We start from the raw sequence: 17,974 nt of genomic DNA, 5'->3' as shown, positions 1-17,974 counted from the left end.
CTGCTCCAGCAGGAGCTGCCTTTCCTGTGCCATCAGCAGGGCAGGTCCCACTGCAGGAAAAGCCCCAGGCCAGCCCCAGCACAGGGAAGGCCTCAGGCACAAGGGCAGAGTGCCGTGCTGGGAGCTGTGCCAGGGAGAGCCTGAGGCACCAAAGGCACCTTGGCAGCAGCAGCTGCTTGCAGGCCATGGCCAGAAGCCTCCCTTGGCAGCCCGGCCTGGTGGCCACCACTGCAGAGCTGCTGCCTCAGGGCTCATTCCTGGCTGGCCTCTGAAAAGCCACTTGTGCTCCAGGAGCCTGACTGGGAAGCCATTGGCCCCAGCACCTTGGGGACAAGATATCAATGACAAAACTCTTCATGCCAGCAGAGACAAGGCAGGGGCAGAGCAAAGGGCACAGCAAGGCCCAGGGGACAGGGCTGCCATAGTGATGGCTGTCAGGTCATTGCCCCTGCAGCAGCCTGGCTGCCCTCAGCAGACATTCCGGCCACAAGCCTTGTGAGGGCACCCAGCACAGCAGAGAACCCACACTACAGGAATTCCATCCTTGGGAAGGGCAGGGGGTTTCACTGGGTCAGGTTGCACAAAGCTCCTGCTCCTGGAAAATTCCTAGGATGGCACATCCACTTCTCTCGTAAAAGAGTTGCAGTTTTGTTCCACTCTCATCATTGTAAAATATTTCCTCCTTCTAAGACATGTAACTCCAGCCTCATTCACTTTTGACATATTGACTCTTGTTCTGCCACTGCAAAATTTGGGAGAAAATACCTTTGGCAGTTTTTTTTCCATTTTCACAGACTTTGGAGAGGACCCAAACATCTTCCAAGATGGGGTTTGGAGGCCTCATCTCATAACCAGCAGGTAGAGGCTGCAGGTTCTGGGCTCAGTGGGGTGGAGACTGAGGACAGAACAGGAGTAGCCTGGCAGGGGCTGAAGGGTGGTTTCAGAGAGGCTGGAGCTTTTCTTCCTAGAGGATATAAGCATGACAAGGAAATAATGGCAGCAAGGGCAGCTGGAGAGGCCCAGACCGGGCAGCAGCAGAAAGGAATTTCCCTGGCAGGGCAGGGCTGTGGTGCAACACGTCCCCCAGCAGGAGCCTGGAGCAGCCCAAGGCTTTGTGTGGGCAGGCAGAGGCAGGCAGGAGGCAGAGCTGCCAGCAAAGGAAGGGCCCAGCCAGGTGGGGCAGCCGGGGGATGCCCACAGCCTGCAGGGACAGAGGCGCAGGGCAGGGACACCGTAGGACAGCCTGGGCTGCACAGGGCACAGGCATGGGCAGCAGCTGCAAGACAGCCCTGACAGAGCCAACTCCTGCAGCACTTTGGCCATGGCTGCTGGCCCTGGGGCTGAGGCCAGCAGGGGACAAGTGACCCTTGCAGGCCTGGGGCTTCATTGCCTCCTTGTCCCTGCTCAGCAGCCTGGCAGGGGCCGCCCCATGCTCCTGCCCTTGGCATTGCCCATTCCCACATCCCAGTGCCCCAGCAAGAGCCCTGAGCAATGAGGGAGGGACAGGATCTGCCTGGCCAGGGGCTGGGGCTCAGGCCTTGGCCCTTTGCATTCCTGAAACACATCCAGCTTTGTCCCAGCACCAGAGACACATTTCCCTTGCTTGTCCCCAGCTGTCATCAGTGCTTCCAGGGTTCTGCTCTACCTGGAGCTGGGGACATTTTGTCAGTCATATTCCTCATGAGGATCTCTTTAAAGTACAAGAAACTGCCATGTTTCAATCTGACTTTGAATCAGTGAGAGGTTTTTGAGCACACTCTGAGGCACTGATGAGTCTGATGCAAAAAGCACCAAAGCCCCAGAGGGTTATTCAAATCCTTCTGCTGTGTCTGTGCTGCTGAGCTGGGCCGGGCTCCTGGCCCAGAGGCAGCTCCTGGCAAGGGCAGCAGAGCTGCAGAGAGACAGCTCTGGCCAGGAGCAGCTCCTGTGCACAGCCCAGCAGGGCTGGGGCACTGCCAGGGCCCCTCAGGGACACCAGCAGGGCACAGACTGAGCTCCCAGGGGCTCAGCACTGGCAGGGGCTGTGGCATGGCCCAGAGGGGGCTGTGTCACAGCAGCACCTCTGTGGCTGTGTCATGGAGGCACAGAGCAGCTGGGATGTCAGCAATGGGCTGTGTGACAGCACAGAGTGGGTTGTGTGAGGTCACAGATTGGGCTATGACATCACAGAGCTTGTGGTTTGAGGTCATCAAGCAGCTACAGCATCATAGAGGGGACTGTGAGACGTCACAGAGCAGGCTGTGATGTCATGGCATGGCTGTATGACATCATGGAGCCGGCTGTGAGGTCAAAGTTTGTGCTGTGACATTACAGAGGGGCAGTATGACACCACAGAGAGGCTCGTGTGACATCACTGAGGGGGTTGTGAAATCACAGAGGTTTCTGTGGCATCATAGAGTAGGGTATAAGGCCATAGAGCAGACTCTGCCATCATGGAGAGTGGCTCTGTGACATCAGAGAGGGGGTTGTGACATCACTGGGTGTCTGAGTAACATCACAGAACAGGCTGTGACATCACAGAAGAGACAAAGACATCACAGGGTGATTTTGTGACGTCACAGATTGTTCTGTCTCAATCACATCACAGCTGTATGACATCACAGAGTATATCCCAGCATTGGCTCTGTGACATCACAAGGGGGATTTGTGTCATCCCAGCATGGGCTGTGACATCACAGGAGGCTGTGTGACATTGAAGGTGGCTATGTGACATCACAGGGAGCTTTGAGACATCATAAGGGGACTTCATGACATCCCAGTGTGGGCTGTGACATCACAGGGGCTGTGTCACATCACAGGGGGCTGTGTGACATCACAGAGGTTTGTGTGAAATCACAAGAGGATCTATGACATCACAGGGGCTATGTGAGGTCACAGATTGGGCTATGACATCACAGAGTTTGTTGTGTGAGGTCATTGAGCAGCTACAGCATCATAGAGGGATTCTGTGACATCACATCGCAGGCTGTGACATCACGGCATGGCTGTATGACATCATAGAACGGGATGTGAGGTCAAAGTGTGTGCTGTGACATTACAGAGTGGCAGTATGACATCACAGAGAGGGTTTTGCGACATCCGAGAGTGGGTTGTGACATCACTGGGTGCCTGTGTAACATCACAGAGCAGACTGTGACATCACAGAACAGATTCTGACACCAAATGGTGGCTTTCTGACATCCCAGGCTCTTTTGTGACATCACAGTGCAGCTGCATGACATTCCAGGGTGAAATCCCAGAGTTTGCTCTGTGACATCACAAGGGTGCTGTGTGATGTCCCAGAGTGAGCTGTGACATCACAGGTGATGTGTGACATCACAGAGAGGTGTTTGTGACATTGCAGGGGCTCTGTGACATCAGGGAGTTTTGAGACATCATAAGGGGACTTCACGACATCCCAGTGTGGACTGTGACATCACAGGTGGCTGTGTGACATCACAGGGGTTTGTGTGACATCACAGGGGTTGTGTGAGGTCCCTGGGGAGGTCACTCTGCCCCGGCCCCCCTCACAGTTCCCCCCAGAGCAGTCCAACCCTGCTCGTGCACAGTGGGGTCCCCTGTCCCCCCGGGTCCCCCCGGCCCCGGCGCCGCAGCCTCCCCCAGAGGATGTTCCACGAGATCGACCCCAGAGCCTGACACGGGGACGGGGGGCCGGGGCCCTGGGGGTGGCACAGGGGGACAGGGACCCCCCGGCAGGGTCCCCGTGTCACCCAGTATAGTAGAGGAAATGTATTTAAATATCTGTATAGAGGCTTTGCCCCGGAGGTCTCGGTTGCCTTTGATAAGCTGCAGCTGGGATGTCCTTAATTAGGCTGCAGCTGTGACTAATGAAGATAACTGAGATAAAAGGGGGTGGGCTAGCTGGTCAGGGAGAGCCTTGGAGGTGTTCTGACCTGAGAGAGAATAGCATGCAGAAGAAAGAGTCTGTGCAGTGAAGATCTGCAGCCATGAGAATACACCAAAGAAGTATGGACTTTAAAGTCTGATAATATCATTATGAGCCTCTAGAGAAATAGAACAACAACACCCCAGGGCCAGAGCCTGGGCCAGGGCTCCTTCACCCTGGTACCAACGAGGCCTTGAGAGCGCTGAAAAAATCCCCAGCAAGGGATCAGCAAAAACCAGATTTAATATTAAGCAACAGCAGCACAAAGTTCCTTGGCAAGAGTCACTCTGCTCCTGACTGGACACTTCAGGCTCACCAAGGAAACAAAGCAACAACAAAACCAAACAGAGTCCAGGCAATCAACCCAGACATGAACTGAGAACTGTCCCTGTGTGTGTGTGTGACACAATGACAGTGAGGGCAAGGATGAAAGGAATATGGCCCAAAAGCTTAACAGAGCTCAAACTTAACAGGACTTAACTTATACCTTAACCTTAACTGATACCTTCAATCTCACAATTTAGCAAAAAACAGCATTTAGCAGGATTTAATCTGACTTATAACCTATGACTTTGCAATTTAACAGAGGATTAACATTTAACAGTATTTAACTTAGCTTATAACTTATATTACACATAACAACTTAGGAAAACAACAACTCTTAGCAGTGTTTAGCTTCACTTAGACCTTGTGACTTAACCTTACCTACAGGCAATGTAGGTAAGGTTAAGTCATCCTGGCCACACTTGGCATCAGCAGCTTTCTTTGGCAGGGTGAGAACAGGGATGTTGTGCCATGGAGGGAACAGAAACAGCTCCCAGGGCTGCTGCTACAGAAAGCAGGAGCTGGTTGGGCAGCAGCAGTGCCTGGAGCAGACAGTGTTTGTGATGAGCTGCAGAGGAGCTGAGCCCAGGGGCTGTTGGCCAAGGCCGAGGCCCAAGGAGCATTTCTCAGCTGGCAGGGCGGCCTGAGAAGGGGAGGGGGGAATGCAGCAGCACAGGGCCCATGGAACCAAGGGACCATTGTGACACTGTGAGGCCCTGTGAGACCAAGGGACCATTGTGGCACCGTGGGGCCCTGTGACATCAAGGGATCATTGTGTCACTGAGAGGCCCCATCAAACCAAGGGTCCATTGTGACACCACGGGGCCTCATGGAACCGTGGAGACCATTGTGACACTGGGGTATCATGGAACCAAGGGGCCATTGTGACACTGCAAGACCACGTGGTCTCACAATGGTGCCAAGGGTCCACTGTGACATTGCAAGGCCTCATGGAAGCATGGGGAGACTGTTGTGACACTGAGGGGCACCATGGAATCACAGAGACCATTGTGGTGCTATGTCAGTTAATGGAATAGGCAAAGCATTGTGACACTGTCAGGCCTCATGGAAACAGGGAGACCATTGTGACCCTGGGGGTCCCCTAAACCAAGAGGACCATTGTGATACTGTGTGGCCTGGTGAAACCAAGAGGCCTTTGTGACACTGCAGGGCTGCATGGAACCAAAGCTCCAGGGTGACATTGTGGGGCCTTTTGTCATCACTGGACCATTGTGACACTGTGGAGCCAAAGGAGACCATTGTGACACTGTGGAGCCAAAGGAGACCATTGTGACACTGCAAACTCCCAGGGTCCAAAGGTCCATTGTGACATTGCAGTGCTTATGGAACAGAGGAATCCCATGACATTTTGGGGCCAGTGGAAGCACGGAGACCATTGTGACACTGCAAGGCCTCATGGAATCCTTGGGACCACTGTGATACTGCAGGGCCTTCTGGAACCTAGGAGCCATTGTGACATTGTGGGACCCCATGGAACCAAGGGTCCATTGTGACACTGCTGGACCCCATGGAATCAAAGCACCACTGGGACACTGTGGGGCCCCATGGAACCAAGGGGACCATGGGGATACGGCAGGACCTCATAGAAGCAAGGGAACATGGAACAAGTCTGGCTGGTCTGGCCTCCCGTTGACTGCCTGACTGGTCCAAATGACCCTGGAATGTTAAGGGTCTCTTCTCATCTGCTATTGAAACACTGGGGCTCTGTGCTTTCCTTCCCAATGGAAAAGAACTCTCCTTCTCCTCCAGGCACCCATGGCCAGAACTGGGATTTCACCTCCAAATTTCCTTCTATCCAGGGATTGTTCCCACAGGAATATTGCCAGGACAAGTCTGTCTTGCATTGGTTTCACAATGGTCACCTCCCATCTGTCCCCAAAACACTGGGGATGGTTCTGAGCTTTCCTTCCCATGGGAAAGAACTGTCCTGCTTGTCCAGCTGCCCATGGCGGAAATTGGACTTCCACCTCCAAAATTCCCTACATCTAAAGATAGCTCCCAGACAAAATATGTCATTTCTGACAAGTCTGGATGGCCTTGGCCTAGTGAGGCTCTCACCTGCCTTCCAAACACTGGAGCTCTGTGCTTTCCTTCCTATGGAAAAGAACTGCCCTTCTTGGCCCGGTGCCCATGGCCAGAATTGGGATTTCACTGCCAACACTGCTTGTTGTGATAGACTGAAGGAGATTGTGGCTCAAAGGATTTTGTGTTTGGGGGAGGAAGGTCCAGCCCTGCCCTGCCCTGGAACCCCAGCCCTGCCCTGCCCTGGAACCCCAATCCCCCCAGAGCCTCTATCCCAGCCCAGCAGTGGCTGCCAGTCCCTGGCACTGCACAGGCAATGCTCCACAGCCACCTCTGCAGCCCCCAGCCCAGCTTCTGAGGGACCAAATGAGCCCAAGCCCCACCTGGGGGATGGGCCCAGGGAGACCAAGGGGTATTTCAGGGGCTGACCACGAGGCAAGCACGCATCTTGACCCTGCATCCTCTTGGAATTTCCATCTGAACAACACTGGAATCCAGGAGTTGGTAGCTGTGTGTGTGTGCTTCTCTGTATCTTTTCTGTCTTTAGCTCTCTCTGTGTCTTCTTCTATTTCTGTCATCATGCAAATTTTGATTAACTTTAAATTGAACAGGCTTAGAGTTGTGACATTGAATGGGGCAAATTAATGCTTTGAAAAGTGTTTTTTGTTGATTGAGTATAATTTTAAATCTTTTGCTAAAGTTTCTCTGATTTTCTAAAGTTGCCAGTAAAGGCAGTTTTGTTGTTTTGAGCTCCTGGGAATCTCTTGTTGGTATTTCTCCAGTGCATCCAACTCACAGGGCACAAACAATTGTAATTCCTTTTAAATGTCTCTTTGAGAGAGTTGTTTGGGGGATGGGAGTCAGGGCTTGTGTGTCCTGCTTGGCCCAGCCCAGGCAGGGCTTTCCCAGCCACATTCCACACTCCATTGCCCAGCTGGAGCCGCTGGTGCCTCTGAGTTCTGCTTGCCCAGCCCTAGGGACGCTCTCCTTGTCTGCCCATTCCCCCACGGTCTCTGGGCAGGGATGGCCTCAGTGGGGGCTGCTGACATCCTCAGCAACTTGCAGAGGCTGCTGCTGAATTTTACTGCTCCAGAGGCTTGTTCAGCCTTCAGCTCTTCAGTGCAGGAATTCAGTGTCCCAGGGCTCATGAACATTCAGAACACCTTAACAAGCCAAGCCTCTGGGAATCATTTGATTTCAGTTTCCATATAATTTGTAGTTAAGTAGATCTCAGTAGTGTATTCAAAGTGATACTTAAAAAGACATTGAGAAAAGAATTTTTAGGTCCTGTTTAGTTTTGTTTTCCCCCTGTTAATTCATTGATGTGTCCAATCTCCAATTGACACTGAATCCAAGTACCTCCTCGTGCCGTTTGAATGGATATGAAAATCAAGACCCTTCCTGGCTGACAATCAATCAGACTCTGTCCCTACCCCCAGCCCACCATTTCCCCCATCCAAGCCCTGGCACTCAGAGCAGCCTTGTGCAAATCTGAGCTCCCTCCAGCCCAGGCTGCACCTGCAGCTTTCAGCTCCTTGGCTCCAACTCCCACCTGCTTTCCTTGGAGAAGGAGCTGCCCGAGACACAGAGGGATGTTCATTTCTTGTCAGCCAACAGAGCCAAGGGAAGGCACAGCTCCATCAAATGCAAAAGTCATTCCCCTGCTGGAAATTAAATCCTCTTTCTACTGCAGACAGTCTCAGAGCAATGGAAAACACCTTCTGTGCCCAGCACAGATCCCAAGGTCTCCCCAAACCCTCCCTGCCCCAATTCTGCCCAGATTTGCTCTTTGCACACATGAGTCACAGGCTGAAGTCAGGAGCTCCCTCCATGCCCAGAGGGAGGAAAAGAGAGAAAGGGGATGAAGAGCTCTCCTGTGCAGAGCCAAGGTCCAAGTGCAGCCCCTGCAGTGGGAACCACAACTCATCAGGTTTGTGTCCTTTGGGCTCAGGGACTGGTGACACTAAGAGGCACAGAAAGGTTTCTTGCCAACAAACACAAGTTGAACATTTGGACGGTTTAATAACCATCACAGCTCTTTCCCCAGCTCTCTGGGATGTCCCAGCAGCATCTGACATGTCCCACATCCCCAAGGCATTTCCAAAAAGGAACAGTTTTAGACAAGGACATAAGAAAATGCAATTTTGTGATAGATATAAACCCAATTAGGATGTTGACTAATATGGTATTTATTTTAACATCAGAAAGATTGGGCAACTTCCTGGAGCTTAAAGCATGAAACCAGTCGATTGAGAGGCACTTGAATGACCAGAGAGAATCTGGAGGACCAAATCTGGGACAAATGGAAAGGACATAGATCCAGCTGGTCTAGTGAAGAGATGGCCACTTAGACATGGCCATTTCAACAGGAGAGCTGGAAACACCTGATGAAAAAAGGAGATTAAATAATAGACTGGATATTGGTGACACAATTAGATGGAAAGATCAGCACTTCTTCTCCTGCAATTAGTAGAACAATCCAGTAGATCCAGAAAATTCCTGTTCCTGATGGGAAAACTTTGCCATTTCTCAAAAGAACTCAGATTACCTAGATAATAAAGATTTTCTGGTATATTGGGAAACTAACAGGCATTAAGACCTGTGCATGTTTCCAGGCAGACATGAGTTGTGTGCCCATGAACAGGCAGTGCCACTTGTGCCCTGAGGTGCCCAGCTGGGATTGGATCTCTCCCAGAGCACCTGAGGGAGAGCAGAGCACCTTGCAAACTGCAGGTCCCTGCCAGCCCCACAGGGCTCCTGTCCCATCAACATCTGCTCTGCTCCAGTCTGAAACAGGGCCCAGCATGGTGCTGGGATCATCAGAGAGCTGAGGTGTGTGCTGGAATTCAATGGCCTCCCCATCCCGCAGCAGCCCTGCATTTCCCTCCTGCAGCCTTGGTCTCCAGCACAGCCATGGAGGCTCTTTGGGCTCTGGAGTGTTGCTGCAGCCCCCAAGGGCAGCCGAGCTCTGCCTTTGGCACAGTCAGGCCTGGCCAGCGCAGGCCATGCTCAGCAATTGCTTGTGTGTGCCTGGCCTTGCTGTCAGCCCCGGCAGTGGCTGCGTGGCCCCTTTGTGGCCCTGTGCTGGCCCAGCCATGGTGGCCCAGCCCCTGTGCAGGCCCAGCCCAGGCCAGGAGCATTGCGGCTGGGAACGGCCCCTGTGCCGTGGTGCCCACAGCAGCCTTGGGGCTCTGTGCCCCATGGCCTCCCTGCTGGGCAGCCTCTGCCAGCTCCTGCAGAGCCCGTGGCACCTGTGGGGCTGCACAGACAGCCCTGCCCCAGGCTCTGCTGGCCTCTGGGCCAGCAGAGAGGCAGCCAGGGCTGGCCATGGCTGGGAACAGGCCCTGAGCCCCGCAGGAGGATGGAGCTGGGCCACAGCCAAACTCAGCCCAGGCCAAAGCTGGGCTCAGCAGCCAGGGCTGCCAACACATGGGCACAGAGGCTGGCGCTGACAAATGTCCTGGGCCCCCTCCCTGCTCTGTCCATGCCACCACGGGCACAGAGCAGCCTCCTCTCTGGGCCACTTGCCTGTTTGCAATGCCTTGCACAGGCGCTGGCCCTGCCCCACAAGGCCTGGCCTGAGTCCTGCCCCTGCATGCTCAGCCAGGCTGAGATGGACACTGATGGTTTCTGGGCCAGGCTCTCTGAGCCCAGCCCAGCTCCCTGCAAGCTCTGCCAGCTGCCCTGAGCTCTGGGCAGCACCAAGGGCCTCTCCCCAGCCCAGCCCAGCCCAGCCCAGCCCAGCCGGCTCTGGCCCCACAGCTCTGCTCAGGCCAGGCTGCTCTGGGCACTGGCCCCACGGCCTCAGCCCCTGCCAAGGGCACAGCAGCAGCTGCAGCTGCCACAGGACTCAGCTCCAGCCATGGGGGAAGGTGCTGGGCCAAGGCCAAAGGAGGCTCCCTGGCTGCACTGCTCCCCTCAGCCTCAGGTTCTGAGAGCTCTGCAGCCCCTGCTGCCATCCCATCTGCCCAGGGCAGCACAAGAGCCCCGGCCTTGGGGCCCTCAAGAGCTGCTCCTGCTCCAGGCCCAGGACCCATGCCAAAGCTGGGGCAGCCACAAAGCTGTGCCCATTTCTGTTCATTGCTGCTCTCATGGGCATGGATCCTCAGCCACTTGGAGGTTGATGATGAATTTTATTACTCCAGAGGCCTCTTCTTTCTTGAGCTCTTCACTTCAGGAATTCAGTTACAAAGGCTCCTAAACATTTGTTCAAAATACCTGAGCCAGAAAAACCTCAGGGAATAATCTATGTTTTCAATTCTGCTGTGATTAATTAGACAGATTTCAGAGGAGTATTTTTAGTGAATCTGCTATATTAAAAAAAATGCCAGGAGAATTGTTATTTCCTCTTTGGTTTTCTTTTCCTGTTAATAGATTGATATCAGCAATGTCCAACTGATACTGACCCTCAGCACCTTCTAATGTAGTCTGAATAGATATGAAAACCAAGAGTCTTCATGGCTGACAATCGAAAACACTTTTTTCCTAACACCTCCCCACCATGACCGTCATCCAACCGCTGGCACTCCTATGGATCAGGAATGGTGTGGCCAGCAGGAGCAGGGCAGTGATTCTTCCCCTGTTCTCAGTACTGCTTGGGCAGCACCTCAAGTGCTCTGTCCAGTTCTGGGAACCCAATTTAGGAAGGACATGGAGGGGCTGGAGCGTGTCCAGAGAAGGGCAACAATGCTGGGGAGGGGTCTGGAACACAAGTCCTGTGAGGATTAGCTGAGGGAGCTGGGCTTGTTTATCCTGGAGAAGAGGAGGCTCAGGGGAAACCTCATCACTCTCTACAACTCCCTGACAGGAGGGCGCAGCCACGTGGGGATAGGGCTCTTTTCCCAGGAATAGGGGCAGGACAAAAGGACACAGCCTTCAGCTGCACCAGGGGATGTTTAGGCTGGACATTAGGAGATATTCTTCACATAAATGGTGACTGAGCATTTGGAATGGGCTGCCCAGGGAGGTGGGTGAGTCACTGTCCCTGGAAGTGTTTAAGGAAAGACTGGATGTGGCATTCAGTGCCATGGTCTGGGTGACAAGGTGGTGTTGGGTCCCAGGTTGGACTTGATGCTCTCCAAGGTTGTTTCCAGCCTGGCTGATTCTCTGATGATTGTGACACTGCAGGGCCTGGGGAAGCAAGGGGCCATTGTGACACTGCGGGGCCTGGTGGCACCAAGAGGACCATGGTGACACTGTGTGTGACATGGCAGCACAGAGCCAAGGGGCCATTGTGACACTGTAGGGCTGAATGGAAGCAAGGAGTCCATGGTGACAGTCTGGGTCCTGGTGGCACCACAGAGGCCACTATGACCCTGCAGGGCCTTGTGGAACCATGCAGAGCATTGTGACACTGCAGGACCTGGTGTCACAGTGGGGCCATTGTGACACTGCAGGGCCCCATGGAACCAAGGGGCCAGGGCTGCTCCTCAGGGACTCCTGGAATGAAGGAAACATGTTTGACACCATGGTGGCCCTTGGGACCAAGAAGCCATTGTGACACTGTGGAACCAAGGAGAGCATTGCTGCACTGCCAGACCTCATGGAACCAAGGATCCATTGTGACACTGCAGGGCCTGGGAGCACCAAGGGCAATTGTGACACTGCAGGCCCCAAGGATCCAAGGGAGTTTGTGACACCAAGGGATCCCATGGAACCAAAGGGACATTGTGACACTGGGAGGCCTCATGGAGTCATGGAGATTGTGACACTTTAGGGTATCATGCAACCATGGTAACACCAAGTTGTCTGGGAGTGTGGATCTGCTGGAGGGTAGGAGGGCTCTGCACAGGGCCCTGGACAGGCTGGATCCAGGGTCCAAATCCAACAAGGTGAGGTTTAACAAGTCCAAGTGCCGGGTCCTGCACTTTGGCCACAACAACCCCTGCAGCACTACAGGCTGGGGGCAGAGTGGCTGGAGAGCAGCCAGGCAGAAAGGGACCTGCAGGGACTGATGGACAGCAGGCTGGACATGAGGCAGCAGTGTGCCCAGGTGGCCAAGAAGGCCAATGGCTCCTGGCCTGGATCAGGAATGGTGTGGCCAGCAGGAGCAGGGCAGGGATTCTTCCCCTGTGCTCAGCACTGGTTGGGCAGCACCTCAAGTGCTGTGTCCAGATCTGGGCCCCCCAATTTAGGAAGGACATGGAGGGGCTGGAGCGTGTCCAGAGAAAGGCAACAAGGCTGGGGAGGGGTCTGGAGCACAAGTCCTGTGAGGAGCAGCTGAGGGAGCTGGGGTTGTTTATCCTGGAGAAGAGGAGGCACAGGGGAGACAGGGCAGTGTCAGGGCACAGGTTGGACTTGATGATCTCCAAGGTTTTCTCCAGCCTTGCTGATTCTGGGATTCTCTGGAACCACCCTTGGAGCAGTTGCACGATGAGCCTTGGGCCTCCTCTTCAGAAGCTCCAGCAGCCCAGGTCCCTCAGCTTCTCCTGGCAGCCCCAAAGCCCATCCTGTCAGTCCTGCAGAGCCTCTGCAGCTCCTCCTCATTGCCCAGAACAGGGAGCCCCAGAGCCAGACACAGCAGCCCAGATGTGCCCCCCTGGCCTGGGGTGCCTCTGGCAAGGGAGCAGCACCAGGCACTGCAGGAGCCTGCAGACAATTCCTGCAGCACTTGTAGGATGATGCTGCTGCCCAAGGGACGTTCCCATGGGGCCAAGTCAGGAACTGCAATGGGGAGTGGGGCCAGAGAGGAAAGGGCAACCAGGGATGGGCAGTTTGCAGGAGAGGGAACAGGGCTGGGCTAGAGGAAGAAATTTGTAGCAGGAAGAGTGGAGAAAGCAAAGGAGAAACCAAGGAAATGCTCAGGGCAGTTTGGGGGTGGCTGCCAGGCAGCCCTGGCTCTGAGCAACCACATCTGCAGTGGCACAGGAAACTCCCAGCTGATGGGAACAAACTTTCTGGCTGACTGCAGAGGCCAGGACAAAGCTGAGTGGTTTCCCTGGTGTCCCCCAGGCCTTGCTGGCCCCAGGGGCTGATGGCATTTGTGCTCCCTCAGGTTCATGTCCCCACAGCAACAGCATGGGGGTGCTGCCCCTGCTGTGTGCAATGCAAACAGGGGCTGCTGAGGCAGTGCTGCCGTGTCTGTGCCTGCAAGGATGGGGCACCTGTGTGAGCTGGGGGAGAGGCCAGGGCTGCAGAGGGGGGATGTTGTTGGCAGCTGCATGAGGACGCTCTGGGACGCTGCCCTGGGCTGTGCAGCGCACTGGGCATGGATCAGCCCCTGCTCTGCTGCTCCTTCCCGTCTGCCCCAGGGCCCTTGCAGAGCCCCAGCCATGCTGTTTGCCCCCAGCCTGCCCACGGCCAGCCTGGGGCTGCTGACGGGGGTTTCTGTGCTGAGCATTGGCCTGGCCGTGTTCTTGAGAGAGCCTGGGCAAGGAGCCTGGAGCCCCCAGGGCCTGGCCTGAGGCATCAGCGCTGCCCCAGCAGTGCCCATGGCCTGTCCCTGCTGCAGCCCCGGCACTGCCACCCCCAGGGCTGTGCCCGGCCCCGAGAGCACTCAGGCCCTGCAGCAACACCAGGGCCACCAGGGCAGCGGGGCAGGGCCACGGCAGCAGCACTGGCAACACCAAGTGCTGCTGCTGCTGCTGCTGCTGGGCACAGCTGCTGGGCCAGCACTGATCTGCCCCAGCTCTGCACACAGACATTGCTGCTGCAGCTCCAGAGAAGGCAACACAAGGGCATCTCTGCAGAAAACTCTGCTGGGAGATCCTTTAGCTCATTTAAATTCACCAAGAGTGATGCCCCTCATTGATATACTCTCTGGCCACAGGGAAGGTGGAGAGAAACAAAATGAGAAATGGCACCAAGATTGACATTTCTTTGTGGACAATATGAAAATACTAAAACAAAGGAAAAGAACCTCCATAATTAAATGAACAAGAAGGATCAAAGGTAACTTTTATTACAAGTGATTTGCAGAAATTGTCCAGCAGTTTAATGTTCCTGAAAGCATCCAGTCATCAGTCTCCCCACTGCAGCCTTGAGTTCCTGGTTCCTCAGGCTGTAGATGAGGGGGTTCAGGGCTGGAGGCACCACCGAGTACAGAACTGACAGAGCCAGATCCAGCGATGGGGAGGAGATGGAGGGGGGCTTCAGGTTGGAAAATATACCAGTGCTGAAGAACAGAGAGAGCACGGCCAGGTGAGGGAGGCAGGTGGAAAAGGCTTTGTGCCGTCCCTGCTCAGAGGGGATCCTCTGCACAGCCCTGAAGATCTGCACATAGGAGAAAACAATGAACACAAAACATCCAGAAGATAAACACACACTAACAGCAAGAAGCCCAAGTTCCCTGACATAGGATTTGGCACAGGAGAGCTTGAGGATGTGGGGCACTTCACAGAAGAACTGGCCTAGGGCATTGCCCTTGCAAAGGGGCAGGGAAAATGTATTGGCCGTGTGCATGAGAGCATTGAGAAAGGCACTGGCCCAGGCAGCTGCTGCCATGTGGGCACAAGCTCTGCTGCCCACGAGGGTCCCGTAGTGCAGGGGTTTGCAGATGGACACGTAGCGGTCATAGCACATAGTAGTGAGGAGAAAATACTCTGCTCCCATAAAGAAGATCAGAAAAAAAACCTGAGTAGCACATCCAGTGTAGGAGATGTTGCTGGTGTCCCAGAGGGAATTGTGCATGGCTTTGGGGACAGTGGTGCAGATGGAGCCCAGGTCAGCGAGGGCCAGGTTGAGCAGGAAGAAGAACATGGGCGTGTGCAGGTGGTTGCTGCAGGCTACGGCGCTGATGATGAGGCCGTTGCCCAGGAGGGCAGCCAGGGAGATGCCCAGCAAGAGGCAGAAGTGCAGGAGCTGCAGCTGCCGCGTGTCTGCCAATGCCAGCAGGAGGAAGTGCCTGATGGAGCTGCTGTTGGACATTTGCTGGGGCTGCACATGGGCACCTGTTCATGGAGAAAGGACAGTCACAAGTCAGCAGAGGCTGCTTTGGGCCAAACCTGGGCCATTCCCTGCAGACTGCCCCGCTGGGACTCACCCACCCTTGTTCCTGCTCTGGGAAAACCTTCACCCAGGTGCCTGCCTGAGCTCCAGTTGTGCTGGCTGAGGGTGCCAGAAGCAGCCAGGCCTGTGCGTGGGGGCTCTCGAGGAGCCATCCCTGCCCCCTGCCCTGGGTTTGTGGCCATTTGGCAGAGGGACAAGGCTGGATATTCAGGATTTGTCAGGGGAATCACTCCTAATGCAGAAAGTCTTGGTAGCATCTGCACCTCTAGTTCTAAAGGAAATGGATGGCACGAGTTGGTTTTAGAAATCGTTTTCCTACCCACATATCATTCCTGGCTCTCTGAGGTCACAAATCCCCAGCATTTCTGCTGCACTCAGAGTTTGCCACTGAGAGATGGGAGAGATAAAGGATTCCCTGTGGCTGAGGGAAGGTGAGGGGCTGGATGTGCTTGCTCCCAACTGCCCTGGCTTTGCACCTTTGGCTGCAATCAGAGCACAGTCACACTCCCGGGTCACCCTGGGATAAACCAGACCCTGCCCAGAGCAGAGGGATCCCTGAATGTCTCACCCTCTCTCAAGGTCTCTGGGCAAGGTCTCAGCACCCCCTTGTGCCAAGGACACTCACGGCTCCCTGGGCAAACCCAGCAGCATTTCCTCAGCTGTGGCAGCTCTGCCCTTCCCCGTGGGACATTCAGGGAACTCCCAGAGGCTCTGGCACAGATCTGCACCCAGGAGGGCAGCTCAGAGCCTGGCAGGGCACAGCAAGGAGATCCCTGGCTGTGCCCATGATGGGATCTCAGGGAGGGGGCTCAGCTCATTCCCCTTTCCCATGGACTGCTTTGTCCACAGCCCCACAGGTGCCAGGGAAGCTTGGACACCCCATTGCCATGGACAGCCCTGCCTGGCAGGAATGCCAAGGGCAGTGCCTGACTCAGCTGCTGCAGATGCCAGAGCCTCCCTGAGAGCAGCAGATAACAGTGCCAATGTCAGGGCAGTGCAGAAGCAAGAGCAGATGTTGTGGTGCTGTGCCTGAGAGGGCAGGGCAGAGACAGCCGGGCACTCAGGACAGTGTTCCCGTGCCCAGCTGTGCCCGGCACCTCCCACACACCAACAGTGCCCTCCTGCCCCAGCCCTGCTCTCTCCAGCCCCCTCTCCTTCCCTGAGCATCTCCCTGGGCCTGGACATTCCCTCCTGAGAGGAGCCTTGTCCCTGCCAGGGCTCACAGAGCCCATCCCAGCCTGTGTGCCCTGGCTGGGGCCCTACAGAAACCTGCCTGTGTGCAGGGCCCTGGCTGGGGCAGGCTCTGTGTGCAGCTGGACAAGGGCAGCTCAGGAGAGCCCTGCTGGGCCCTGCAAAGGTGATGCTGCTGCTGTGCAGGGCTGAGGAGTGGCTGAGGGCCCTTTGGGAGGCTCCCAGCAGAGACACTGACCACCCAAAGTTACAGTTCTGGACTCTCTGTAAATGCTCCAACATTCCTTTGATGATCCTGTGTGTCCCTTTCAACTCAGAATATTCTGTATCTGATTACAATTCCTGTTCTGCTCCTCTCATCCCCTTGTTGTCTATAATCAAAAAAGAAAACAAAAAACCCCTTGCAACAGTGTTAGAACAGTAAAGTAAAAACCAGACATAAATTGGAAGCTTCCAGGTGTCCCAGTGGGGATGGGGCACACCCAGGGCCTGATTTCAACAATTTATTAAGGTTGATTAATTAGGATATTTAACAGGAGCATCCAACAGGAGATTCAGTTTCCCCAGTTACACACCCTGGCTCAACCCATTGGAATAGGTCCAAGGGCTTCTTTACCTTCACTTTTTGTTATGACTGCTCATTTATCTGGTCAATAAAAAAAATGGTTTTGTAGGTTCTCTTCCTGAAAATAGGACTATTTGATAATAAGACTGATAAGACAGTATTTCAGGAATGTATTTAGACAGTCAGCTTATTGTTCTAAAATCTAAGAGAATGGTTAGGAAACGTACTAGAGTTAATTAAGGATTATAATAATATAAGTATATAAGAGCAGTTTAATATAGTTAATAGGAATTTAGTAGTGTTAAGTAAGGATTGTAGATTTATAACTATATAATAGTAATTTACAGAGCTATGAATATATCAAAAATGTGTAAAAATCAAAAATTTTTTGCCAACACCCCAACTTTCCCATCCTTCTCCAAGAAGGAAATTGAAAATACTCTCAGGAAAGCTCCCGATCTTTCCAGCAATCCCAGGCTTACCTTCTTTGGGAAGTGCCCTCCGGAGCAGTGCCCAGGCTGGTCTGGAGCTGGGAGCAGCCCTGCCCCACCCAGCCCCTCTCAGCAGCAGCCCCTGCCCTGCTCAGGGCAGCTCCTTCCCCCCAGAGCTTCTCCCCAGCGCTGGGAGCAGCTCCCTGGGCCAGCTGAGAGCTGTCCCTGGCAGGCAGCAGAGTCCCTGCCCCAGCACAGCGCCCTGGGCTGCAGGACCCTGCTCTGCAGGACAGCCCTGGGCACCCCTGGCTGCAGCCCCGGCTGCTCAGCCCTGCAGCAGAGCCTGGCAACAGGAGCTGCCTTGGGCTGTGCCTGGGCTGGGGCAGCAGGGAAAGCCAGCCCTGCCCTAGGGCCACAGCCCTGCCCTGGAGCAGCCCTGAGAGTCCTCCTGAAAGGTCCTAAAAGCTGTGGGATGTGCCAGCTCCAGATGATCCCTGCAGGAACTGCAGCTTCTCTTCCCACAGCCAGGGAATGACTGCTTCAAACCTGGGCTGATTTCTGCTCTAGTGAGCCCTGAGTGAGCTCTGC

The 17,974-nt window shown here is 54.6% G+C and overlaps 2 protein-coding genes across 2 annotated transcripts in view; one reads left to right on the top strand and one right to left on the bottom strand.

Annotated features, from left to right (window-relative positions):
* LOC139605317 (uncharacterized) overlaps window positions 1-17,974 on the top strand; it is an 850,331-nt gene that overhangs the window by 328,710 nt on the left and 503,647 nt on the right.
* Window positions 14,186-15,118, bottom strand: LOC139605309 (olfactory receptor 14A16-like). Its single transcript, XM_071456671.1, has one exon. The coding sequence runs from the start codon at window positions 15,116-15,118 to the stop codon at window positions 14,186-14,188; it is 933 nt and encodes a 310-aa protein (XP_071312772.1).

The sequence above is a fragment of the Agelaius tricolor genome, unplaced genomic scaffold (assembly GCF_023055355.1).
Source record: "Agelaius tricolor isolate 1412-34295 unplaced genomic scaffold, bAgeTri1.0.p SCAF_64, whole genome shotgun sequence".
In the NCBI taxonomy this organism is placed as follows: domain Eukaryota; kingdom Metazoa; phylum Chordata; class Aves; order Passeriformes; family Icteridae; genus Agelaius; species Agelaius tricolor.
Note: the sequence above shows the minus strand (reverse complement) of the source record. Positions and strands in the feature narration are given on the sequence as shown.